A 21,672-nucleotide genomic window follows, 5' to 3' on the forward strand; every position below is an offset into this window, starting at 1 on the left:
ATTATATATATAAATAAAGAACAAAAAATAATTTATATAAATATATAAATATATATATAAAAAATTGTAATAGACATACCGATTGTAGACCTACTTGTGTGTCTACGGAACCGGAAACAATTTAATTTAACCAAAATAATATAATCTAACAAGTATTAAACCAGAAAAGTTTTAACCTAACCGGATAACTTTCCCGACATATAAATACAATTTTTAGTCTTCATTTGGTAAAAAAAGACAAACCCTAGCGGCCGTTACTCTCTCTCTCTCTCTCTCTCGGGCGATTTCCGGTGAAGTCAACCCGTTTCTGCCGCTTACACTGGTTGCCGTCCCGCTGCTGCTGCTATATCTTCCCTCTGTAAGGTAGTAGTCTTCGATTTGTTCTGTTTCATGTTGATTCACAGATTTTGGTCTTTGTTGAAGTCTTTGTCGATGTCGTGTCTCGTCGTCGTTGTCAGAGTCGTGTCGTAGTCGTGCCGTTGTTAAGTAACTTTTTGCTTTTTTTTTCAGATCTGAGCCGGCGAAGGAACATTGTGTATGTATGTCTCTCTATCCAACTGTTGAGGTAATTTTCTCTTTATCTGGTTCATGTCTTGTGTGAATGTACAAACTGATTCGATAAATCTCAGAGTTCAGTTTTGTTTTACCCGTAAGGGCCTGGTTTAAGTTCGAGTGGTTGTTTTTTTTGCAGCTTTTGAAGGGCTTGAGAAAGAAGAGGGCCACCTCAAAACAACTAATCACAACAATATTGTAACTTCAGCTCGTAATATTCACTGAACTTGATAGTTAATCCTTGGAGTTTTCCCTTGACATTTCTAGTCTGATTTTTCCTTGCAGGTTCAACTTCTCTACTCTTTTCAAGAGAAATCATGAGTAGGCTATAAGCAATCTAGCTAGAGTAGTGATGATTCTTCTGCCATAACCGGCATTGACAGCTTGCTGGCAAGTGAGGTGCCTATCGGTTATCAGGCTGGGACTTTCACTTTAGAGGACTGACCTACAGTCCTGGCATGGCTCGGTCTAGGTTGGTCCCACTTTTAATTCTGTTAATCATAAGAGCAAAAAAAGATTTGAGTCTTACTTTGTTTATTTGTTTGTTTAACAGGCGTTTAAGAGAGATTCTCCACCGGTTGTAGACTTCAATAGCGATCTTGAAACTCTCTGAGACGAGAAAATTGCAAGAAGGCGGAAGCTTTGTATCCACTGTCAATACTGTATCACAACCAACTGTTACGGACATTGCAGGTTTCTAATTTTTGTCTTTTATTAATGCAAATTGATTTTTAGATTACCGAACTTATGTTTTCTAGATAGACATAGCTTTTATAGATCCATGAGTGTGTATTAAAAGTCAACTCTCCTCTGTTTAATTTTGCAGCATCAGTATGTCTATGGAGTTCTTGTATTTTAAGCCATGGCCACATTCATTGGCCAAGTCTATGTTCTATCGTTGATTGCACTCTTTGTGGCCGCTTCAACTGCCCTGATTGTGCAACCATTTTTTGGCTAGAATTGGAGGATATGAAGTTTTTGGTAATAGGTGTTTGTATTATATGCCTTTGTACTAGCTATATTGTATTGTGCTTTTGTATCACTGCTGTATTATGTAATTTTCTTGGATATTCTGTACTGAAGTGTACTCGACCGAAAGTAGACTTGTTTAATACAACTCCAAATGAATACATCAAAGTTAAGACTCACAGTTCAACAAAATGTCATCACGTAACACAACTTAAAAGCAATAAAACATGGCACATAATACTGACTCAAGACCACAAATTCAATATAAGTTTATAAGTTTCACACTTGTCTATCTCTATTGTAAAATTATGTGCGGTAAGGAGTAAATAAAAACACATAAATACTAATAATCAACATAAGAGAGTCCCATTCTAATATTTCTGATTTTTTTCTCAAGGTACGTAGAAATGATCTTACATATCACTCTTCCATAAACTAACATTCTTCAACCACAACAAGTATTCTCTTTTCACTTTTGAAATTATAAAGTAGACTTATAAAGACATCTACACTTATTAGCTAACTAGATAGTAAAATCAAAATGTTGGTAATTTAATAATTATAAAAGATTATATTTTCAAAATACCTCAAGACCATTAGGATTAACTAACGCACACTGTCAAACTAAAAAATCTTGAAAATACATTACGAATAATACACAAATCCATCTTTTATAGATTTTTCTATGTAGACTTTATAATCCGTCTACATAATAATAGACTGTTTTTTCAGTTTACGTTTGTAGACTGTCAAGTTAGTCTATAATTAGGGTTAGTTTTTGCAATTGAAAAATCCATGGGTTATCATTTGTATTTAAAAAAAAGTTATGATTTTATATGAGTAGACTTTATTTTCAGTCTACATTTTGAAAAGGTTAGTTTTTGCAATTGACCAGAATTCAACCAGAATTTGATTTTCCAAAGGAGACTTCATTTACAGTCTACATTTTTTAATTTTTTAAAACAGGTTAGTTTTTGCAATTGACCAAATTTGACTTTGTACAAATAGATTGATATGAACGTCTACACATGTGTAGACTTCAACTGAAGTCTACCCCAAATTCGAAAGGTTAGTTTTGCATTTGACCAAAATAAAAAAGTAGACTTCATATGCAATCTACGTTTTTTTTTCCTGAGAATAGTAGACTGAATATGAAGTCTACACTATTTTTTGATTCGGTCAACTATATAATCTTTTAGTCAAATACAAAACTAACCTATTCAACGGAGTTAAAGTTTTGGTCAAATGCAAAATTGACTTTTTGTAGACTTTCATAGCAGTCTACATAATGTAGACTTCTCGTGAAGTCTACTATGAAAAGTCAAAAGTTGCATAGAGTTTGGCCAAATGCAAAAACTAACCTCTTTACGTAAACTTCTTAGTAAGTCTACCTACTTTTTTGTTTTTGTTTTCAAAGGTTAAGATGCAGACTTCTAAGGAAGTCTACTATACAAAAAAAATTATTTTGGTCAATTGCAAAAGTAACCTGTGCGTTGAACAATAGATCGCATCGTACGTCTACACATAAGAGTAGACATACAAAACAGTCTACTATCGCGACAGAGATATGAAAAATGACAAAAACCCAGTAAATAGTTATCTTTTTTTTTGTGTAAAGCTCGTTTCCACCATTTACCACCGTCCAAGCTCCAAATATGACCAAAAAGAACCACCTTTTTCGACTAACCACTGAATAAACTCGAAAATATGAAAGTTTAGATTACAAAAATGGAAGTTATGAAAGATTTTCAGATGAAAATGAAGAGGAAATGAGAGAAAATGAAGATTTGTTAGTTTAGAAAGAGAAAAAAGTGGTTACAAATTGAATTCTTGAGGTTTTAAGAGCTCAAAAATGGTGGTTTATGGTGGTTGGAAAATTGATGATAATGGTATTGTTGTAAATAAGAAGAAATGTTTAGGGTGTAATAGGTTTTTTCTCATTTTCAAAATTATTAAATAATTATTTAATAATGGCACTTTGGTAAATAATTGAAAAACATAAGGAGGATTTGGAACTTTCAAGGATGAATAGTAATGACAAAAAAAAAGAGGTTGGTTTTGGAATTGACTCCAAATTTTAGGTTGATTTTGAAAAAAGCCCATTCATAGATAAAATTTAGAATAAATTCTCTTAATTTGATTGGTTGTTGATATTTGAATTTTCATTTATTTAATCTAAGTTTTAAAAAGAAATTAATCCTAGAATTACTTAATCTAATCTATATTACCAAACAAACAATTAAACATTTTAAACATAGATGAATTAACATATTTTTATAAAAACAATTAAATATCATATATTTCATTATACAAAATATAGAATATACATATAAATACATATGATGTTATAGAAATAATTTTATCAATGATTTTAAACATATTTCTATTAATAGTCGATACAATAAATCATTGATTACGGAAAAATAATTAACCTAAACCTAATAATATTTCTTATACACATATATGTATATATATATATATATGTATATATCTTCAAAACTTTTGCCCAATGAATGTAAACTAGTCAAATATACAATTTTTTAAAAATCAGCCATTTTTCTATGATAGTAAGTCTTTTAAAATAATATTAATAAATGAAAAAATATTATAATATAAAAATAAAAAATGGAACATTATGTTAATACTAGATAAAATTTAATACTCTATTAATATAATTCTGGTAGCTTTGATTATAACTAAATTATATGGTAAATCATTTAAAATAATATTAATCAATGAATTTTTTTATTACAATATAAATTGAAAAATGGAAACAATATATTAATAAAGAGACTAGAGTTAAGATTTTGTTGATATTGTTTTGATTATAATAAAATTTGAATGCTTTTTAATAGAAAAAAATGATACATAAATAAAACACGAGTGAATAATAATAAAACTTATTTGTTGTATTCTTGGTTATTTTATACTTTTATGTACTTAATTTTTTTTTGTCGAAATACATATGTTTTACATATTACTATGACTGCTAATTAATTAGTTTCCTGTGTTTTTATAACACGAAGACAAATGTACTGATGCAAAATATCAATATAGATGATAAGTTCGACAATTGGTAAGGTCAAACATGAAAAATATAATATAAATTGATTTTAAAAGAAATTTATTTATAAAATAATGATATATATTTTTTGTGGCATAACAAACTGTTACAATGTATGATAACAAAGTTCTAACAAATTTTATAAAAAGTAGAATCATGTTATTTTGATATAATAAAATTACTGAATCTCACATTAATTAATATTAAGTATATATGTCTAAAATAATGACATCACATTATTTAAAATTTTAGATATTATTTTTTCTGTATTTAATTAGTTAATAATATTTAATTAAAATAGAAATGTATTTTAGAATTTTTTTTTAAATGAAAATATTATTTTTAAAAAATATATAAATTAAAATAGGAATTTTAAATGAATTAGTGTTTGATAAGATAGTTTGATGATTGGAGATAATTTAAGGATGCTTTTTTGGTTAACCAATTGTGTGTGTTATGTTAAACACTAAATCAAAAAAAATTGTGAGAAAGTGTGACATGTGATTTGAAACAAATTATGGGAACTTTGTAGCTATATTACTTCTAAATAAAATAAAATGGTAGACAAAATAATGTGAAAATAAAATTTTTATAAAATAATTTTTTGTTTATTAATTTTTGGTTTTTATTAATCACAATTATGTAATAAAAAGACTTTAGAAATTTAGATTAAAACTTATAGAATTATCACTATATCTTAATAATCTTCTAAGAATATGCAATACCAAGACTTTTGGTTCTACAAATATTGAAAATATGGAATAAATTCGATAACACCTGCTTTTTGCTATCGTTTACGTGCAGCTAAGGAGAAGGCTGCGTAGATGTGGATATAGCTCTAACTATCTTAGATTCTGATCCTTTGCTCTCATTCTTTCTGTTTTGTCTTCCTTCGGCTAATGAACATATACCCATCAAGGTGTAGAAGCCGGAAAACCGGTTTGACATAAACGAAATAGTAAAAGCGATGTTAAGGAAAAGACGATTCAAAAGAGACATAGTGAGACGGGACTGTATGAATATCGAGTCCCATGATAAAACCATGGTAGACTATTCATGCTTCACTCATGAACGCCCTGTCGAACTAAAAATCTACGAAACACTTTCGGACTTACGCGAAGGGATTTACTGGTTTTCACTGTGTAAAAAACGTTATCAGAAATGAAGGAGGAGACGAGTATATAAAGAGGAGAAGACGAGTCACTTTCAGTAATTGATGCAGCACGTGTGCACGTTGGCGGGAATCTTGCGAGGATCTCGGAGGCGAGGTGTTACGAAACTTCCTCTGCAAGATATTTTCTCGTTTAAACTTATCGTCAAGAAGAAAGACAACGTGTTGTTTTTAAACGAACTACGTGTTGTTTAAAATAAAATGCATACCGTTTTTTTCGGAAATTAAATGGTAAAACATTGAGCTTAACTTGGTCCAAAAAAATCTTATTGGACAGGAGGCCCTCTACCAAGACCCAAGCCCACGCCTACGCCGAACCGCCAGCGGCGGCACGCGCGTGGGAAGCTCTCTCTTCCTCTGAGCCGTTTTACACACTCATGTCATGGGAACATATATATATATATATATATTGCTCCTTTTCTTCCCTCTCAACCGAGGTGGGACAAAATTCCATACTCTTCATTAATCAGAAACAAGGCCAAGACCCATTTCTTTTCATAAATTCACAATCTATACTATTAAAGCAGGATCCTATTGTCATAATTACCTTAACCTGCCCTTTCCTTCACTAACATTGCATGTTTCCTTAAGGGCAATTAAGTAATATTAATAACAAATCTATATTGGGTCATTATTTTTGGATTCAGCCCACATCAAATCTCTCTTGGGCCATTTGAGCCTATTAAAAAATCAGATTCAATTCTTACTTTTTTTTTTCCTTTGGGCCATTGAGTCCAAGTTCAAATAATTTTTTTTCAACTATTCTTAATTATTATTTTTTCTTTTCTTAATATAATTAAACATTCATAAAAATAATTGAATTTTTTTATTGAAAAGTATAAATCTTTATTAAAAGTATATAATTTTTTAATTAAAATATTAACCCCATAATAAAATTAATTTATCAGAGTTATACCAACTTAATTCATTAAAAAAATAAAATTTAATTTTTTAAATATAAATAATCATTTAAAATAAAATACGATAAATAAAGATAAAAAGTTTAAGTCTTTTATAAAATAAAACACAAATATATGAAAATATGACATTTACTAAATATTTGTCAATTGAAAAAAAAAAATAAACCCGCGCTTTGAAAGCGCGGATCAAAATCTAGTCTATACTATTAAAGCAAAATACCTAATAGAATTTTCCCTTAATTTTCAGAGTTATTTACAAGACAATGCCACTCCTAAATTTATGCATATCTTAACTATTCAATATCAACCAATTAATTTAGAAAATATTCCAAAACTTAAAATTCAATTAAATTAATTAAATCGCTCTGTTAAAATCGTAAAATTTCATTTATTGTCAAAACTACACAATGAGAATATTACTCATTTAACAATGTAACAAAAGTTTCACAATTGCACCAAAAAAAACTGATTTTTATCAGTCAGCAGATAACATAAAAGTAGGCTTGGTAGACAAAGCGATGAGGGGATGATATACCTTTGCCCGAGAAAATGTGATTCGTCTGCTATAACAACCTGCAAAGAAGGACTGAAAGTGAGTCGTAAGACTTTCTTGATTGATTAACATAGAACGAGGTACATATATACAAGAGACAGTTAGATATAAGTAAGATACTCCTAGATTACAGGGTATTTACAAATTGACTAGAATATCTGAGTATATTCTTTCACCCACAAGTACATATAGGGAAATCTCAAATCTCTGAGACTAATACCAAAAAGCCTATTTGCAAGTTATGTTACACAGAATATATAAACGCATCCATCCCCTCACGTGCTTTCAAGATGTCAAGAAGACAGGAACAGTGAACTAAATATTACTACGAAACAATATCTGGATAATCACCTTAAAGTTAATGTATAATTTTATCTAATTGTTATTTTAACATGTAGTTTTATTAGTTTTATTTATAAAAGTATTAAATTAAGAAAAGAATATAAAATCCTTATAAACACAATTTTCTAAAATTTTATGTTTAAAAAAATAATTTTGAAAATTTATGGAACATATAGTTTCACTAATCTTTATTTTTTATTTTATATTATGTAAAAGATATATTTTTTAATACAAACTTGTATAGTTTTTTCTAAATTTACTTGTATTGAATAAAATAGATGATATCTGTAAATATTCGCAAATATAAGTTTTCAAATATCCAGAAAACTAAATACTCATATTTTTGAAGCAAATCAAATCGAATTGAAAGTTTGGAGATATTGAGATGCAAATTATAAAGACTACAAAAATATGATACTAGTATTTACTCAGCCAATGAGGTATTTTGAAAAGTTGACGAGATCGTAGAAGTTTTCCATAAAGGCACATTGTTGACTCAACTTTTGCTCTTTGGAAAAAAAGAGAGGAAGCTTCGGACTTCCCAGACGGACAGAAAGACAAGTAGTCTGAACCATAAACGGTTGACTAACCGAAAAAGCCCCCTTGACTTTCACTATATCCAAGTAAAGAAAAAGAAACCGCAGGGATAATATCGTAGTTTCAATCTCGCCGCGTGGTCACGGGGGTTAAACAAAGTCTTAAGCAGAGTCGTGGAACTAATAATATTAATCGATTTTGATTTAGTTTAAAACCTCTAGTCTCTTGTTTCTCTTTCTCATTCTCTGCGTAACAGAACTTGTGGTCTGCTTCTAAATTTGGGAGAGAAAAAGGGAAGAGAAGAATGGGAGAATGTAGGCCACTTGGTTTCTTGTTGGGGCTACCATTTGCACTTGTCGCTCTCCTTCTATCTCTTGTTGGTGCTGTCATCTGGATCATTGGGTAACTAAATTACCTTTTTCTTTTTCTTTATATTATTATGTTTGTGTATATAAATTCATAGATCCAATTCCCTCTCGCTCTATCTCTCTCTCGGTTATGTTCCTCTCCTAAATTATCCCCTAGATCTACTTTTTTTTTAAAGAAAAAATAAGGTAATGTTATTTCAGACTAAAATTGATAGAATTATATAATATGTTTGGACAGGACGATACTGAGTTGTTTGTGCCCATGTTGCTTCTGTTTTGCTGCGTTGGCTAACTTCGCCGTGGATCTCATCAAACTTCCTGTCAAAGTCCTCCGTTGGTTCACCCACTCCATCCCTTGTTAAGACTAGACTCCATTACTTGTAAAAAAAAAAAAAATTAATCTTCTTTTTCTTTACTAAATTAAATTTTGTCGCGAAAATTGTTATTTTTTTAATGTAATTTTTGGGTAATATTAGAATGTTAAATGTTCTTAAGATAAGGCTTATTTCTTGACCCGCCCCCAAAAAATTTCCTCTACCAGGAAGTAAAGAAGCCAACCGAAAGTGGCAACTGATTTTGCGTAAATGATAAAACCCCCAAAATTGTTAACGGTTATCATTTAAAAATCTACAGAGAACCGCCAGAACTAAACATGAATGATGAGTATCGTTGGTTTCGAAGAAGACCAACTTGTCTCATATTTCGAAGATGTGGGTCAAATGTTTTGGGCCCAAAGTGTAATTGGGCTTAGGAGATATTAATAGTCTAGAGAGAGAGAAGGTGGAGGAGAAGGGAGAGTTATCCAAAGTGTGGGGTTTACCAACCCCAACACACTCAGAAATGGAAAAAAAAAAAGAAGAGAATTATCGCAATACGGAGAGAGTTGGTGGGAGCGCGGATGGACAGATGGAAAAAAGGAAAAAAAGAGGAGAGAGTAGGCGGGCGCGGTAGGTGAAGGATAACGACGTCTCGCCATCCACCCATTTTTATTTATATATATCCAAACATTCCTCCTCTTAATTCTCAGATCTCTAAATTCAATCGGAATCGAGATCTCTCAACATTGTTGTGTATTGTAATTTGTATCATCAATAAAAAAGAAAAGAATGAAAATAAACATCCGCGATTCCACCATGGTCCGGCCCGCCGGCGAGACCCCCTCCACTTACCTGTGGAACTCGAACGTTGACCTGGTCATCCCGAGGTTCCACACTCCGAGCGTCTACTTCTACAGACCCACCGGCGCCTCCAATTTCTTCGACCCTGGGGTGATGAAGGAGGCCCTCGCCAAGGCCCTGGTCCCTTTCTACCCCATGGCTGGCCGCTTGAAGAGGGACGACGATGGTCGTATCGAGATCGACTGCAACGCCGCCGGTGTTCTCTTCGTCGTCGCCGATACTCCCTCCCTCATCGACGACTTCGGAGACTTCGCTCCCACCCTCGACCTCCGCCAGCTTATCCCCGACGTTGATCACTCCCCTGGCATTCATTCCTTCCCGCTCCTCGTTCTCCAGGTCAGCTTTTTTTTTTTAATTTGTTAATTGGAATCTCAACGTGTCTTTCTTTTTTTTTTTTTTTTTTTTTATCTTTTGGGAACAAACAACTGCCTTTCTTTATAGTTATAATACTATTAGTTGCGAGTGAATATTGATACCAAAGTTGACAGGTGACCTATTTTAAATGTGGTGGAGCTTCTCTTGGTGTTGGTATGCAACACCACGCCGCCGACGGTTTCTCCGGTCTCCATTTCATCAACACCTGGTCTGATATGGCTCGCGGTCTCGACCTTACCATTCCCCCTTTCATTGACCGCACCCTCCTCCGCGCCAGGGACCCTCCTCAGCCTGCTTTCGATCACGTTGAGTACCAGCCTGCCCCCTCCATGAAGATCCCTCTCGATCCTTCCAAGTCATCCCCTGACAGTACCACCGTCTCCATCTTCAAATTATCTCGCGACCAGCTTGTTTCCCTCAAGGCTAAAGCCAAGGAGGACGGCAACACGGTTAGCTACAGCTCCTACGAGATGTTGGCTGGTCATGTGTGGAGGTCTGTGGGTAAGGCCCGCGGGCTTCCGGACGATCAGGAGACCAAACTGTACATTGCTACCGATGGAAGGTCAAGACTGCGTCCTCAGCTGCCCCCTGGTTACTTTGGCAACGTCATATTCACTGCCACACCTTTGGCCGTTGCGGGGGATCTGCTGTCAAAGCCAACCTGGTATGCTGCTGGACTGATCCATGATGTTTTGGCTCGCATGGACGATAACTATCTGAGGTCAGCTCTCGACTACCTGGAGATGCAGCCTGATCTCTCAGCCCTGGTCCGAGGTGCACATACCTACAAGTGTCCAAACTTGGGAATCACGAGCTGGGTCAGGTTACCAATTTACGATGCAGACTTTGGTTGGGGGCGTCCTATATTTATGGGACCTGGTGGAATCCCATACGAGGGTTTGTCGTTTGTGGTACCAAGTCCTACAAATGATGGCAGCTTATCCGTGGCCATTGCTCTCCAAACTGAACACATGAAACTGTTTGAGAAGTATTTGTACGAGATATGACAGAGACAAGCCAGCAGAAGAAGATGATGACGATGATTCCTCCTTTTCCCCCCACTTAAAAAGTGGGGCTTTTTTTTGTTGCTTAATTGTCGCAGATGATTCGTTATCCTGTATTTTGGAGGGTACAATAAAAGTTATGTCACACATAAGTTGGTACTTGTGGTGGTTCTGTAACATTTGGATCGGTCATGTAGGAACTTTTGCTTTTATGTTTATACTGATGATGATAAGTGTTGTCCTATCACACATGCCTTAATAGTTTGGTTATCTCAATGCTTCATCCCCTCTCTTGTTAGTTTTCCTGCAATAACAACTGTTTTTGTTACTTTCTGTATTAGGTTTCTTATACTCTATGTTATATAGTATCAGACTTGACCTAGTTCTTGTAAACATTTTGGAGATGGTAAAGTGGTTCCATGTAGCCATAACCTAACATATGACACAGTGAATATTTTTTTATTTGTGTGTGCTATAGAGTGGTATGGAGTTTGTTTAATTGACAGGACACAAAAACAGAGTGCTATAAACTTTTGGATTTGAAGATTTTGATTAACATAAATTGTCATTATTCATTAGATGGTGGAATAGATGATTGATTACATTTAGGCCTGATGATATATATCTTTCTTTGTTTCCGGTCTCCTGAGTTAGGACTTGTGCTCAGTAAGGTGATGATTTGGCTCTGATATATCAATTGCGTGTCCTCCGGTTGTATGAAGGTGAGGAGCTCTGCTAAGCTTTTCAGACTTGAGAATATCCGCTTCCAAATGAATGTCTTCTTCAAGCATGACCACTCTGGGTGGTTCGCCATGGGGTCCTGGAACTATGACTTCTTCCACTTTGAGGTGTTCATCAAACTTGGTGATTTCAGTCTTCTGAGAAGACCGTCTTCTTTTCTTGACACAGCAGAACAGAGCAGCAGCGAGGAACGCAAGAAAAAACAAACCGCCAAGAGAGACAACAACCACAACTATAACAGTTGAATGGTGCCCCGGTGGTGGTGGTGGTGGTGGTGGAAGAACGTGAGGTGGAGGGGGTGGATGATGGGGACGAGGATAAGGTGGCGGTGGGAAATGAGGAGTAGGTGGTGGTGGAGGAACAAAGTGGGAAGGAGGCGGGGGTTGAAGTGGGTGATGCGGAGGAGGTGGGGAAATGTAGGAAGAAGGAGGCGGTGGTTGAAGCGGGTGATGCGGTGGAGCTGGGAATGGAGAAGGGTGGGGATGTTGATCGGAGGGTGGTGGGTAGAAGGGGAATTGAACATAGTCAGCCATTTGGTACGTATGTATATTATGATGTTGCTGCAAAGGTGATGTGAGTTAATTTCATATGAGTTTGAAGCCTATTTGTAGTTGTGTAAAAGCATGATTGGTGGTGGCGTGTGCGCTTGTACTTGCTTGACTCTCATGCTAAGCCTTTTTAAAAAATTTCTATTAGACTTTGTTGATTGTTTATACTCCACTCCAGTGCTATTAAATTCACAAACGGCTAATTACTGAATCGTCTGTGTACCTGCTACTATCTCCGACACTGAGACTGTTTATATGCATTCTGGTCCCTGAATTTGCTCTGCAGAATTTTGAGTTTCCTTGACATCATTGTTACCTTTGGAACTTCTATCTCTTCGGTTGTGGCTGGTGGTGGGGATCATATTCTAATAGGTTTTTTGTTTGTTTGATTGAATTTTGCTTGTCTATTACCTCTCTCATGAATGAACTTCCACTTGTTGAGTGGTATCGGCTAGGGATCCTGACACTGTACTGCCTATATTCCAGGTGATTCTGTTTTCTATATTATTATCAGTTTGATGATCCCTACCCAAAGTGCAATATGTTAATTAATGTATGTGGTGTGGCTTGTAGATGGCAGTATCATTTGTACAGATATGCAAGGCACATGTTTTTTTTTGTCCTGTTAGATACCTTTCAAGCAAAGTATCAAAAAATACAATCGAAAAACTGTATATGCACAACAATGTCCTTAGTATACCGCCAGTCATCCTCGTCTGGGGAAACATTTGCTCATGGTGGTGATGAGGTTTCTTGCCGGCTCAAGGATATGTCTGCCCTGACTCATAAACTGGTTCTTCTACTTGTTGTATTTCTCTTGTATTGAATAAATCAAATAGTAGTTACATGACCTAAATCTCATTTATACCTGAGAACAAGTGCTAATTAATATAATACATTGGGGTGATGGGTTTGAAGTACACATTTACATGTTTGAGGGGTTTAGTGAAAAGTTAAACAGTCTGAGGGTGGAATACGTAAAGTTGTAGGGGGTTTCAATCGTTCAATGTTATGGGCCTCATAAACTTATTTTATGAGGCTAATGGCCCAAAAACAGAGACGAGCGAATTTGGAAACATGTCCGGAACATAGTAATCCGTGTTACCGAACAGGTCTGAAAGAGAAACCCCAGAAGAAGGTTTAGCGAATGATGCTGCATCTTTAGGGCTTAAAGGCCAAATTGGTTTGTTTCTCAAGGCAAAAATTTTCATCTTTTCGAATTTGGAGGATCGTTGTAATGGCGAGTAGAAAGCTGATTCGAGATTTACTCATCACAAGGCAGCCTCTCTTCCTCCGATTGGCGCATCAACGGGTCCGTGCGTCTATCGTATCGATTTGTTGTTTCTACTGTTTGTGATTGCGAACCGGGCTGAATTCGATTTGGTTTTTTTTTTTTTTTTGGTTTTTGTAGAGAGCGGGAGAAAGACTAGGAGGGTTCATGCCAGCCATTGGGTGTTCGATTAATCGCCGGTTCAGCATTTTCAGCGACTTCTCCAAGAAAATTAGAGGGGAAGCTGAAAGGTATCGTCTTCTTTTTGATGCCAATCGTTATTTATGCTTTTTGTGATTCTATGTTGTTAGTTCAGACTCTCTTTACACTGTTGTTGTTTACATTTTCGCAGCAATCCTGAATTCCAAAAAACAGTCAAGGAGCTCAAGGAAAAGGCAGAAGAGCTTAAAGGTGTCAAAGAGGACCTCAAAGTTAAGTAAGTTTTCTTCATCTTACTTTGAGACAGACTTTTGTATTTCAAAGGAAGCTTCTTATGAATGAAATCAAAAAACAAAACAATCGCAGAACAAAAGAAAAGACTGAGCAGCTCTACAAGCAAGTTGATGGTGTCTGGACCGAGGCTGAATCTGTAGCTAAGAAGGTACTAGAGCGGCATTATCGATATTTATATAGAACAAGTGCAATTATTTCCTAAGCTCTTCTTTGCTGGATTTGCATTTGTTTTTGGTTTGTCTGTGTTAAGAATGTGCTTATTCTTTTACCTCTTTCTGAAACCGTTTGCTGTACTTATGAACGTTATTTATATGTATGAGGACCCAAACTCTGTACACTGTTGAAGACTATAGGATTGTTTCTTACCAAACAGCTTTGATGGCGCAGGTCTCTTCAAGTGTGAAAGACACGTTCTCAGCGGCCACAGAAGAGGTTTTAGCTGGAAACCCGCTCTTTTTAGTGCTTTCAGTGGTCAATTGTTGCAATTTTTTGGGTGTTAAATTTGGTTATGCATTTTCTTTTTTTGTGATCAGGTGAAGGAGTCATTCAAGCTTGGTAAAGAGGAGAATGCAGAGTCAGCAAGTTCATCAGGCACTGGAAACTCTAAAGAGGAAAACCACCAGCAGCAGCAGCAATCAGGCACTACTGAGGGAGGTCAACATACATTATTTGAAAAAATTAAATCGAGCATTTCTTCGCCCCTTGACATAGCGAGGAAGGGAATTGACATTGTGAAGGATGAGTTGCGAGGAGGCACGCCTAAAAAGAAGCACCTGGAATACACGCCTCCCCCACCATTTACAGGTGTGAAAAGTACAAGAACTGATCTGGTTGTTACTCCAACAAAACAGTCCAAGTGGCAAAAGAAATGGGAATCTTTAAGAGAAAAGGTAACAGCGACCATCTCTTCGTCTTTTCCTCTTATGCCATGTTTTATATTTCTCTTGTTTACTTTGAATTTTGGTTTAGATGCAAGCTCATCCTGCTTTTAAACGTCTAAGCGGGATAAGTGAGCCTGTTGTCAACAAGAGCCAAGAGGTAACGAACCATTTTCTCTCTCTACTCATTTCGTTCAGAGATCTTATGTTACAATAGTCTCTTTGATGATACTGTTTTGTACTTGTTAATTGGCAAATGCATCTTGACTGTGTAGATTGCAGAGGATGTTGTGGAAAGATGGGAAACCAGTGACAATCCCATTGTTCACAAAATTCAGGAGTATGCTCTAACTGCTCCCACCTTATTATTTCGTTAAATATGAACTTACTTACAACAACCTATATATATGTGTGTTGTGTTTGGCAGCTTAAATGAGGCAGTGTTTAACGAAACAGATTCTGGATCAACTTATAAGGAGATACGCCGCCGAGATCCGTAAGTGATGCTGAGTAATTAGTTTGAAAAATGTGGCCCCCTCTCGGTTAATTATAACTCTTTTATCACTTTCTTGCATAGATCGTTCTCCTTGACGGACTTTGCTGCAGAAGTTCATGAAGCCATCAAACCAGTCTTGAGTGCATATAGCAAGGTTAGTATGGATCATCTACACTCCCGTATTTGATTTTTTTGTGGCCTCTGATTAGTCTCCCATGTCCGAGGCAGGGAGATGCTGAGACACTGAAGAAGTATTGTAGCCCGGAAGTGATTGAACGGTGCACTGCAGAGCTCGCAGCTTTAAAAGGCCATGATCTTTTTTTCGATCACAAGGTAAAGGTTGTTTTGTTTTGTTAAAACTTGGTTCACACCATGAGATCATGTAAAGCCCGTGAGTCAGTTGGCTTCATTTTTTTTTTGTTGTGTTGTTCAGATTCTGCATATATCGGAAGTAGAAGTTGAAGAGACAAAGATGATGGGAACTATACCCACAATCATAGTCAGGGTAAATGTTTTTTTTTTTTAAATTATGAGAGGTCATACTTTTGTTAAGATGTGCATTTCATGGATTGTATCATCATCTTTGATGACAGTTCCAAACGCAAGAAATCTTCTGTGTTCGTGACAAGAAGGGCAATATCAAAGAAGGAGGCCAGGTATGTATAGAAACTGTGTACCAGTGATATAAATCAAAACCAGAAAAGCATTATATTAATCTACACTGCTCTAAAACTATGTTGGGTGTGTGATGGATGTAGGACACGATACATTCGGTGTACTACAAGTGGGCAATGCAACAAGTGGAGGCAGGGGAGGAATCTATGTATCCCATTTGGAGGCTCAGAGATATATGTAAACTTGGTGCTGCTCAAGCTCTCATTTAAAATCGTTCTTTGGTTTATACCTTAAAGCTAAGCCTCTTTTATATCATTCTCACTCTTGCTCTCTGCAACGTATCAGTAGAGTATTATTTACTCAAAATCTTGCCCACTCGTTTCCCTCCTTTTTCGTGTTCTTCTTCCTCGGGAAGAATTGAGGTTCCCATGTTTTTGGGTTATAAGTTTTGACATGTATTTGATTAGTCCCCACCATGTCTCTTTTTTGAAGGGTTCTTACTTCTGTTAGTCCTAAGGGGATAATACACTCTTCGGAAAATAAGAAACATTTACAATTCGTTATTGATTGTCATTATGTTTTTGTCTTCATTTTTATCAGTAAGTTGTGACATAAAAAATGGCCTGCTTTCCAGTTTTATATAATTTTCATCTCGAAGTTATATAAAAGGAAAAACGGTTAACTATATATATATATCTACACAATCCAGAATTGGTTTGATTACCAGATTTTTTATTATTACTAATGAGTGAGTATTTTAAGTAGCAGCAGTAAGTGGAATATTTATTGCGTCTTCCGAACTAAGCTCAACACCAACTTGTATATAATCAATCTTTCCTTATCTCGCTCTTGAGTTTTGAGCTTCTTCTCTCCTCTGAATCTTTGCCATCATTCTTGGGTCATCACTTGCCTTAGAATTATAAGCTTCCAAAATAGCATGGAAGAGCTTAGCCGCCAAATTCCAGACTCGGAGATCCAAAACCAAACACCTAACCCTGTACAGTACATAAGCTTCCGACAACCGTTCAATCCACCGACCAGAGAAGTCTCTTTGAGACAGACTCCAGTGTTTTTCTAAAAAGGGGTTGTATACGTCCATAAGCCAGAATTGGTTCTAGAGAAGGGAATAGACGAGAGAGCCCAAGTGTTCATCAACAGAATCAAAGCAGAGATACTAGTAGTTAATTTATGTGTGTATAAGAAAGGGTACAATTTCAACTATTCTGTAAGAAGAAGAAAAAAACAATCGTCTATGGATTTATTAACTTCACTCTTTATAAATTCTTATCAATGAACAATAAAGAGATTTCACTTAACAAGAAAGATGATGAGCTAAATCGGATGAATTGACAACATTGTATATAATGTCAAAATAGGGGTTAGTCGGTTGAAACCCGAACAACCAAACCAGAAGTGGTTTGAAAAGTTTTGAGGTGACCGGAGCCAATGAGATCTCGAATGTGAAATCTCATATCAAGAGGAGAGTAGCGGAGTCGTTTCTTTTCAAGCTCGGCCAAGAACATCTCTTTATGTCGCTTTCGCTTTAGCAAGGAGAGTAGCTCCTTCCTTCCCTGATCATATATCAGATTGAGAGAGTTAGAGAAAAAGGTTGACGATCACTTAGGAAGAAAAGTTTTGTTTTATTTGAGGAGGTTACCTGCAGTAAAGCCTTCCACAGTTTGCCAATACCGGGAATGGCGAACCAGTACATGTCTGGATCGATAAGTTGGCGTGTCTGAGAGAGAAAATGGTGTATGGAGTGTTAAAAAAAAAGAACAAATGGAGGAGGAGGATATGATTATTAATATTTACATACGAGAAGGCCAGCGTTAATTAAGAGAGTGATGTGAGCATCCTTCACCTCTCCACCCAATGATAAGAGCGAACACTGCATTGTATTTTAGTTGAAAACTCTATACAAGAGAAAAACACAAGATCAGTATAGAGAGAGGAGTCTCACAAGCTCATGATGTGCAATACTGGGTTCAAGTTTAGAATCAAGGACATGTTCTTTGAACCACTTGAAAATATCAGTATCACTCTGTTTCTTCTCTTCCATCCTCTTGGCTATTCGATCCACCTTAAAAACATATTAGAGTGGATTAAGGATTATCGCTTTTCAAAAGTAAAATACACGAGAAAGTACCTGGTTAAGATAGTCATCCAAAAAGATGATGGCATGATCATCTTGTCCGGTGTTGAGTTTGAAAACACGAACAACTTTGTCCCTTCGTAACCGCTGCACCAAAACCAAAATTGATTAGTACAAGAAAGAAAGATAGGAGGAAGGTAAAAATGAGAAACAAGGATTTGAGAGAGGGAAAGCAATAATACCTCAAGTTCTCTATCGACTTGGGTTCTATCGTTGACGCTACTGTACAATTGCGACTGTAATATGAATGGCGGCACCGAAGCCTAAGCAGTTGATGGGACAAAGTAAACGAGACCGGGACTCCAATTTTAAGACAAGAGAGAATGTCGAATTGATTTTAATAACAGATTGAAACGAACCTGGTCAATGCGAGGAAACTGAGACCGCATCATCCGAAGCGCCACAGAAGTATCGCTAAAGGTAAGTTCATCCTCTTCGTACATATAATCCCAAAGTCAGGCTACATACAAAATCAAAATCGAGGGGAAGGATTCGAGGACTCACGGAGAGAAAAACATTCATCTTCATTCGCAGCATGACTGCAACCAACCTCCTCCTCCTCCTCTCGCCGACGCTTCTTTCCTCCGGCAGCGGCGGCGGAGGTTTCCGGATTTGTGCAATTATTCTGCATTTCATTATGCATAACCGGAAGAGATTATAGTTTTGTCTGAATATTATGACTAGTAGGTTGGTGAAACAATTATAATGGGCCTTAATACAATAAAGTAAGCCCATTAAAAAGAACCAATTACAATAGGCCCAATAAAAACGACCCAAATAATGTTGTCGTCGTCGAGAAAAGGAAGCGCGATTTGAAACTGAAAGGGGGCGAAAGAAATCAGAATCAAAATAACAGAGATGGAGAGCGGTTTGATATCGGTGGACCGGTGGAAGAGTGGGAGTCAAGCCTACTTCTTGACTCATATGCACTCCGATCACACTCGCGGCCTCTCCGCCGGCTGGTCCCACGGTCCTCTCTTCTGCTCCCGCACCACCGCCTCCCTCTTCCCCTCCCGATTCCCCGGCTTCGACCTCTCCTTGCTCCGCGTCCTCCCCCTCTCTTCTTCCTGGCAATCTCTCTCCCTCCGGCTCCCCCCTTCTCCTCCATTTCATCGCCATCCACGCCCACCACTGCCCCGGTATCATCTCATCTCTGCTTTGCTTTGCTTTTTCTCGATTGATGATTTGGATTTGGTTTTAGGATCGGTGATGTTCATCTTCCGTGGAGACTTCGGATGTTTTCTCTACACAGGTGACTTCCGCTGGGAATGTGATGATGAGGAAGCAAGGACCACTCTCCTCGCTGCTGTCAACGACTTCCCCGTCGACATTCTCTACTTGGATAACACCTACTGCAATCCCATCTACTCCTTCCCTTCCCGTCTTCTCGCTGCCAATCTGATTGCCCACCTTATCCTCTCTCATCCTTCCCACGATATCGTCATTGGAGTTGACTCTCTCGGCAAGGAAGATCTTCTCCTTCATCTCTCCCGTACTCTCAACATCAAGGTTCTCTTCCTTTCACCTCTTTGTGTAGTTTGTGTTGATAGGAGGTTGTGCCTTACATAGTCATTATCCAGATTTGGGTTTGGCCAGAGCGACTCCGCACCATGCACCTCCTTGGCTTCCAAGACGTTTTCACCACTGACACGTCTCTTACCAGAGTCCGTGCTGTCCCTCGCTATAGTTTCAGCATTCAGACGCTCGAGGGGCTCAATCTGATGTGCCCAACCATCGGCATCATGCCTTCGGGTCTCCCATGGCTCAAAACACCTTTCAAAGGAGATGCCAATCTCTCTGCTTCTCTTCTTACCGCTAATAACGGTAGGAAGCCTGCAGCTCAACAGAGAGAATTACTACTACTACAAGGGGCAGTGCATATGTTCCATGAGAATATGTATTCGGTCAACTACTCTGATCACTCTTGCTACGACGAGATTGGAGAGTTCATTAATCTTGTCAAGCCCAAGAGCATGAAAGGCATCGTGGTTTCATCCTCATGCTATGTTGACCCTCTCTACTATTTTGGGCGTGTCTGCGGTGTTAGCCAACCTCCAGAGTTGCTTCTTTTGAGGCCTGACTCCAGAGAGCAATTTCGAGCTGTTAGGATCAAGTCATATTCTACCAAGGACGAGACAATAAATTCGAAAAAGGAAAAATGGAGAAAGGGAGATGGCCATTCGAGTTTGAGGAGAAACAAGAAGAAGAGAGCACGTATACAAGTTAAGTGCGCCAAAATTGCAGAGGTTGATTAGCATTACTTGGGGCTCTGGGTAGTGTGTATAACATGGAACGGCTTCTTAATTTTACCAAAGCTTAATTACAATGTGAATGGTCTACTGCAATGATGACAGAAGACGTTTTCTCTGTTTGAGAGGGAGAGGGGCATAAATAAATGGTATAAGTATTACATTAAGTGGTTTTGTTTGATTAATCAAACTTCAATCTTCGCACTCTTGAAAATAAATCACTCATTTTTAAAGGTTGACGAAAATTGCTCTGAACACACTATTTGGAGACAAGACAGTACAAAGTCAAAGCTAAAATTAAGAGACAGCAATAGAAGAACATCAAAAGCCAAAGGAAGCCCCGAGTGTTTAGGGCCTTTCAGTACTTGACAGGTGCGCCCTGGATGGGTAAGAGACCAAAACGCTTCTTCAATGTAACTCTCTCCTTTGAATATTTATCGTCAGGGGAGAATCGGGCTGCAACAACAGCACAAAGATAGATTGCTTTAAACTCAGAAAATTGTTTCCTTCAACAAATTATGAAAACACAAAGGGAGGAGGGGTCTGTATGTAAAGAGCTAGACTCACCTGGATGGGCAGATTCAGTGGCTAACCCGAGCGGTGATTCCTTCTGCACAATATTAAATTTGATTCATGTTTTAAGTAATCAAGCAACAACAGAGTTTGTAAAGTGAACAATAGCGAGCAGAGGAAAACCAAATGCTAAAGGTTAATTGAACGTGTGCATACAAAAAAAAAAAGGTAAAGCAATCAATACCAAGCTCTCAATGTGTCGGAAATAAAATCTATCTGCTCAAGGCTGAGCTTAAACAAGCAAATTCAAAAACAAGCTCGGAAAGTAATAAATATATATATTTAAAATTACAATCTCTAACATAAAACATAGATTTTTGTGACAAGAACAAGAAAGCATTTACTAGATGAGAAAAGTGAAAGGGGGTGGTACCTTAGTGGTGTAAACCTTGTCGCCATTTTCGTTGATATAGCACTGAAGATACATGGTTGGTCCTTTGCTTTCAACGAATCACTGTGCTAACAAGAAAACGAACAAACATCAGCAAAGACGACGATAACGAAAAGAAAGTAAGAAACAAGATGGCACCTCAAAGATGTCGATTAGGGTTTTTCAAGAGGAGCAGCAGCACGAACTCAGAGGTTTACCGTAAACGTATACAAAAGTTAAAAAAAGTAATGGGCTTTCAATAAATATTGGTAAGCCCAATAAGGTCCGACTACG

At 36.9% G+C, this 21,672-nt stretch overlaps 7 protein-coding genes and 1 long non-coding RNA gene across 14 annotated transcripts; 5 read left to right on the plus strand and 3 right to left on the minus strand.

Annotated features, from left to right (window-relative positions):
- Nucleotides 1-3: 3 nt before the first annotated feature.
- On the plus strand, nt 4-1,700 carry LOC103828164. Of its 3 annotated transcripts, none has more exons than XR_625215.3 (6): nt 6-363; nt 511-565; nt 692-763; nt 838-1,024; nt 1,106-1,245; nt 1,379-1,700. It is a non-coding gene; the product is annotated as an uncharacterized LOC103828164 (long non-coding RNA). The 3 variants fall into 3 exon arrangements; XR_625216.3 differs by having other exon boundaries at nt 7-363; nt 692-750; XR_004449193.1 differs by having other exon boundaries at nt 4-363; nt 692-1,024.
- Nucleotides 1,701-8,014: 6,314 nt separating this feature from the next.
- On the plus strand, nt 8,015-9,564 carry LOC103828165 (signaling peptide TAXIMIN 2). The gene is made up of 2 exons (XM_009103767.3): nt 8,015-8,510; nt 8,715-9,564. Exons 1-2 carry the CDS (start codon nt 8,413-8,415, stop codon nt 8,836-8,838), a joined length of 222 nt encoding a protein of 73 aa, XP_009102015.1. The 5' UTR covers nt 8,015-8,412; the 3' UTR covers nt 8,839-9,564.
- Nucleotides 9,271-11,277, plus strand: LOC103828167 (shikimate O-hydroxycinnamoyltransferase). Its single transcript, XM_009103770.1, has 2 exons — nt 9,271-9,990; nt 10,143-11,277. Exons 1-2 carry the CDS (start codon nt 9,583-9,585, stop codon nt 11,034-11,036), a joined length of 1,302 nt encoding a protein of 433 aa, XP_009102018.1. The 5' UTR covers nt 9,271-9,582; the 3' UTR covers nt 11,037-11,277.
- A 274-nt stretch (nt 11,278-11,551) lies between these two features.
- Nucleotides 11,552-12,353, minus strand: LOC103828166 (proline-rich receptor-like protein kinase PERK2). The gene has a single exon (XM_009103769.3). The coding sequence runs from the start codon at nt 12,305-12,307 to the stop codon at nt 11,684-11,686; it is 624 nt and encodes a 207-aa protein (XP_009102017.1). The 5' UTR covers nt 12,308-12,353; the 3' UTR covers nt 11,552-11,683.
- A 1,029-nt stretch (nt 12,354-13,382) lies between these two features.
- On the plus strand, nt 13,383-16,577 carry LOC103828168 (mitochondrial import inner membrane translocase subunit TIM44-2). The gene is made up of 14 exons (XM_009103771.3): nt 13,383-13,634; nt 13,734-13,843; nt 13,945-14,028; nt 14,118-14,193; nt 14,433-14,477; nt 14,579-14,935; nt 15,015-15,083; nt 15,199-15,263; nt 15,351-15,419; nt 15,501-15,573; nt 15,648-15,752; nt 15,853-15,924; nt 16,013-16,075; nt 16,178-16,577. The coding sequence occupies exons 1-14, from the start codon at nt 13,560-13,562 to the stop codon at nt 16,301-16,303; spliced, it is 1,389 nt and encodes a 462-aa protein (XP_009102019.1). The 5' UTR covers nt 13,383-13,559; the 3' UTR covers nt 16,304-16,577.
- A 659-nt stretch (nt 16,578-17,236) lies between these two features.
- On the minus strand, nt 17,237-18,877 carry LOC103828169 (serine/threonine-protein kinase 19 homolog). Of its 4 annotated transcripts, none has more exons than XM_009103773.3 (8): nt 18,691-18,877; nt 18,546-18,619; nt 18,369-18,422; nt 18,181-18,273; nt 17,995-18,114; nt 17,851-17,922; nt 17,692-17,769; nt 17,237-17,605 (listed from the first exon to the last, which is right to left on the minus strand). In XM_009103773.3, the coding sequence occupies exons 1-8, from the start codon at nt 18,827-18,829 to the stop codon at nt 17,414-17,416; spliced, it is 822 nt and encodes a 273-aa protein (XP_009102021.1). In that variant the 5' UTR covers nt 18,830-18,877; the 3' UTR covers nt 17,237-17,413. The 4 variants fall into 4 exon arrangements, with proteins under 4 accessions (XP_009102021.1, XP_009102020.1, XP_009102022.1 ...); XM_009103772.3 differs by having other exon boundaries at nt 18,369-18,449; XM_018653166.2 differs by having other exon boundaries at nt 17,288-17,605; nt 17,847-17,922; nt 18,369-18,449.
- Nucleotides 18,878-18,986: 109 nt separating this feature from the next.
- LOC103828172 (5' exonuclease Apollo) lies at nt 18,987-20,602 on the plus strand. The gene is given in 4 exon segments (XM_009103777.2): nt 18,987-19,286; nt 19,288-19,325; nt 19,388-19,695; nt 19,767-20,602. Coding segments are annotated over 4 exon segments (1,263 nt in total). The 5' UTR covers nt 18,987-19,044; the 3' UTR covers nt 20,442-20,602.
- Nucleotides 20,575-21,623, minus strand: LOC103828170 (H/ACA ribonucleoprotein complex subunit 3-like protein). 2 transcript variants are annotated; one of them, XM_009103775.3, is made up of 4 exons: nt 21,538-21,583; nt 21,382-21,467; nt 21,003-21,045; nt 20,575-20,891 (listed from the first exon to the last, which is right to left on the minus strand). In XM_009103775.3, exons 2-4 carry the CDS (start codon nt 21,433-21,435, stop codon nt 20,794-20,796), a joined length of 195 nt encoding a protein of 64 aa, XP_009102023.1. In that variant the 5' UTR covers nt 21,436-21,467; nt 21,538-21,583; the 3' UTR covers nt 20,575-20,793. The 2 variants fall into 2 exon arrangements, with proteins under 2 accessions (XP_009102023.1, XP_009102024.1); XM_009103776.3 differs by having other exon boundaries at nt 20,579-20,891; nt 21,382-21,462; nt 21,538-21,623.
- Nucleotides 21,624-21,672: the final 49 nt, after the last annotated feature.

The sequence above is a fragment of the Brassica rapa genome, chromosome A07, assembly GCF_000309985.2.
Source record: "Brassica rapa cultivar Chiifu-401-42 chromosome A07, CAAS_Brap_v3.01, whole genome shotgun sequence".
Taxonomy (NCBI): domain Eukaryota; kingdom Viridiplantae; phylum Streptophyta; class Magnoliopsida; order Brassicales; family Brassicaceae; genus Brassica; species Brassica rapa.

Bases quoted from the DNA above. Each gene is read 5' to 3' on its own strand.
- LOC103828165 (XM_009103767.3), top strand. From the start codon at position 8,413: ATGGGAGAATGTAGGCCACTTGGTTTCTTGTTGGGGCTACCATTTGCA. The intron at 8,511-8,714 runs GTAACTAAATTA...ATGTTTGGACAG, and splicing joins GCTGTCATCTGGATCATTGG to GACGATACTGAGTTGTTTGT.
- LOC103828167 (XM_009103770.1), top strand. From the start codon at position 9,583: ATGAAAATAAACATCCGCGATTCCACCATGGTCCGGCCCGCCGGCGAG. The intron at 9,991-10,142 runs GTCAGCTTTTTT...CAAAGTTGACAG, and splicing joins TCCCGCTCCTCGTTCTCCAG to GTGACCTATTTTAAATGTGG.
- LOC103828166 (XM_009103769.3), bottom strand. From the start codon at position 12,307: ATGGCTGACTATGTTCAATTCCCCTTCTACCCACCACCCTCCGATCAA.
- LOC103828168 (XM_009103771.3), top strand. From the start codon at position 13,560: ATGGCGAGTAGAAAGCTGATTCGAGATTTACTCATCACAAGGCAGCCT. The intron at 14,936-15,014 runs GTAACAGCGACC...ATTTTGGTTTAG, and splicing joins GGGAATCTTTAAGAGAAAAG to ATGCAAGCTCATCCTGCTTT. The intron at 15,925-16,012 runs GTAAATGTTTTT...CTTTGATGACAG, and splicing joins TACCCACAATCATAGTCAGG to TTCCAAACGCAAGAAATCTT.
- LOC103828169 (XM_009103772.3), bottom strand. From the start codon at position 18,829: ATGCATAATGAAATGCAGAATAATTGCACAAATCCGGAAACCTCCGCC. The intron at 18,620-18,690 runs GTGAGTCCTCGA...ATATGTACGAAG, and splicing joins AGATGAATGTTTTTCTCTCC to AGGATGAACTTACCTTTAGC. The intron at 18,450-18,545 runs GTTCGTTTCAAT...TCAACTGCTTAG, and splicing joins AGTTTCCTCGCATTGACCAG to GCTTCGGTGCCGCCATTCAT.
- LOC103828170 (XM_009103775.3), bottom strand. From the start codon at position 21,435: ATGTATCTTCAGTGCTATATCAACGAAAATGGCGACAAGGTTTACACC. The intron at 21,046-21,381 runs GTACCACCCCCT...AATATTGTGCAG, and splicing joins ACAAGGTTTACACCACTAAG to AAGGAATCACCGCTCGGGTT. The intron at 20,892-21,002 runs GTGAGTCTAGCT...CTGTTGTTGCAG, and splicing joins CACTGAATCTGCCCATCCAG to CCCGATTCTCCCCTGACGAT.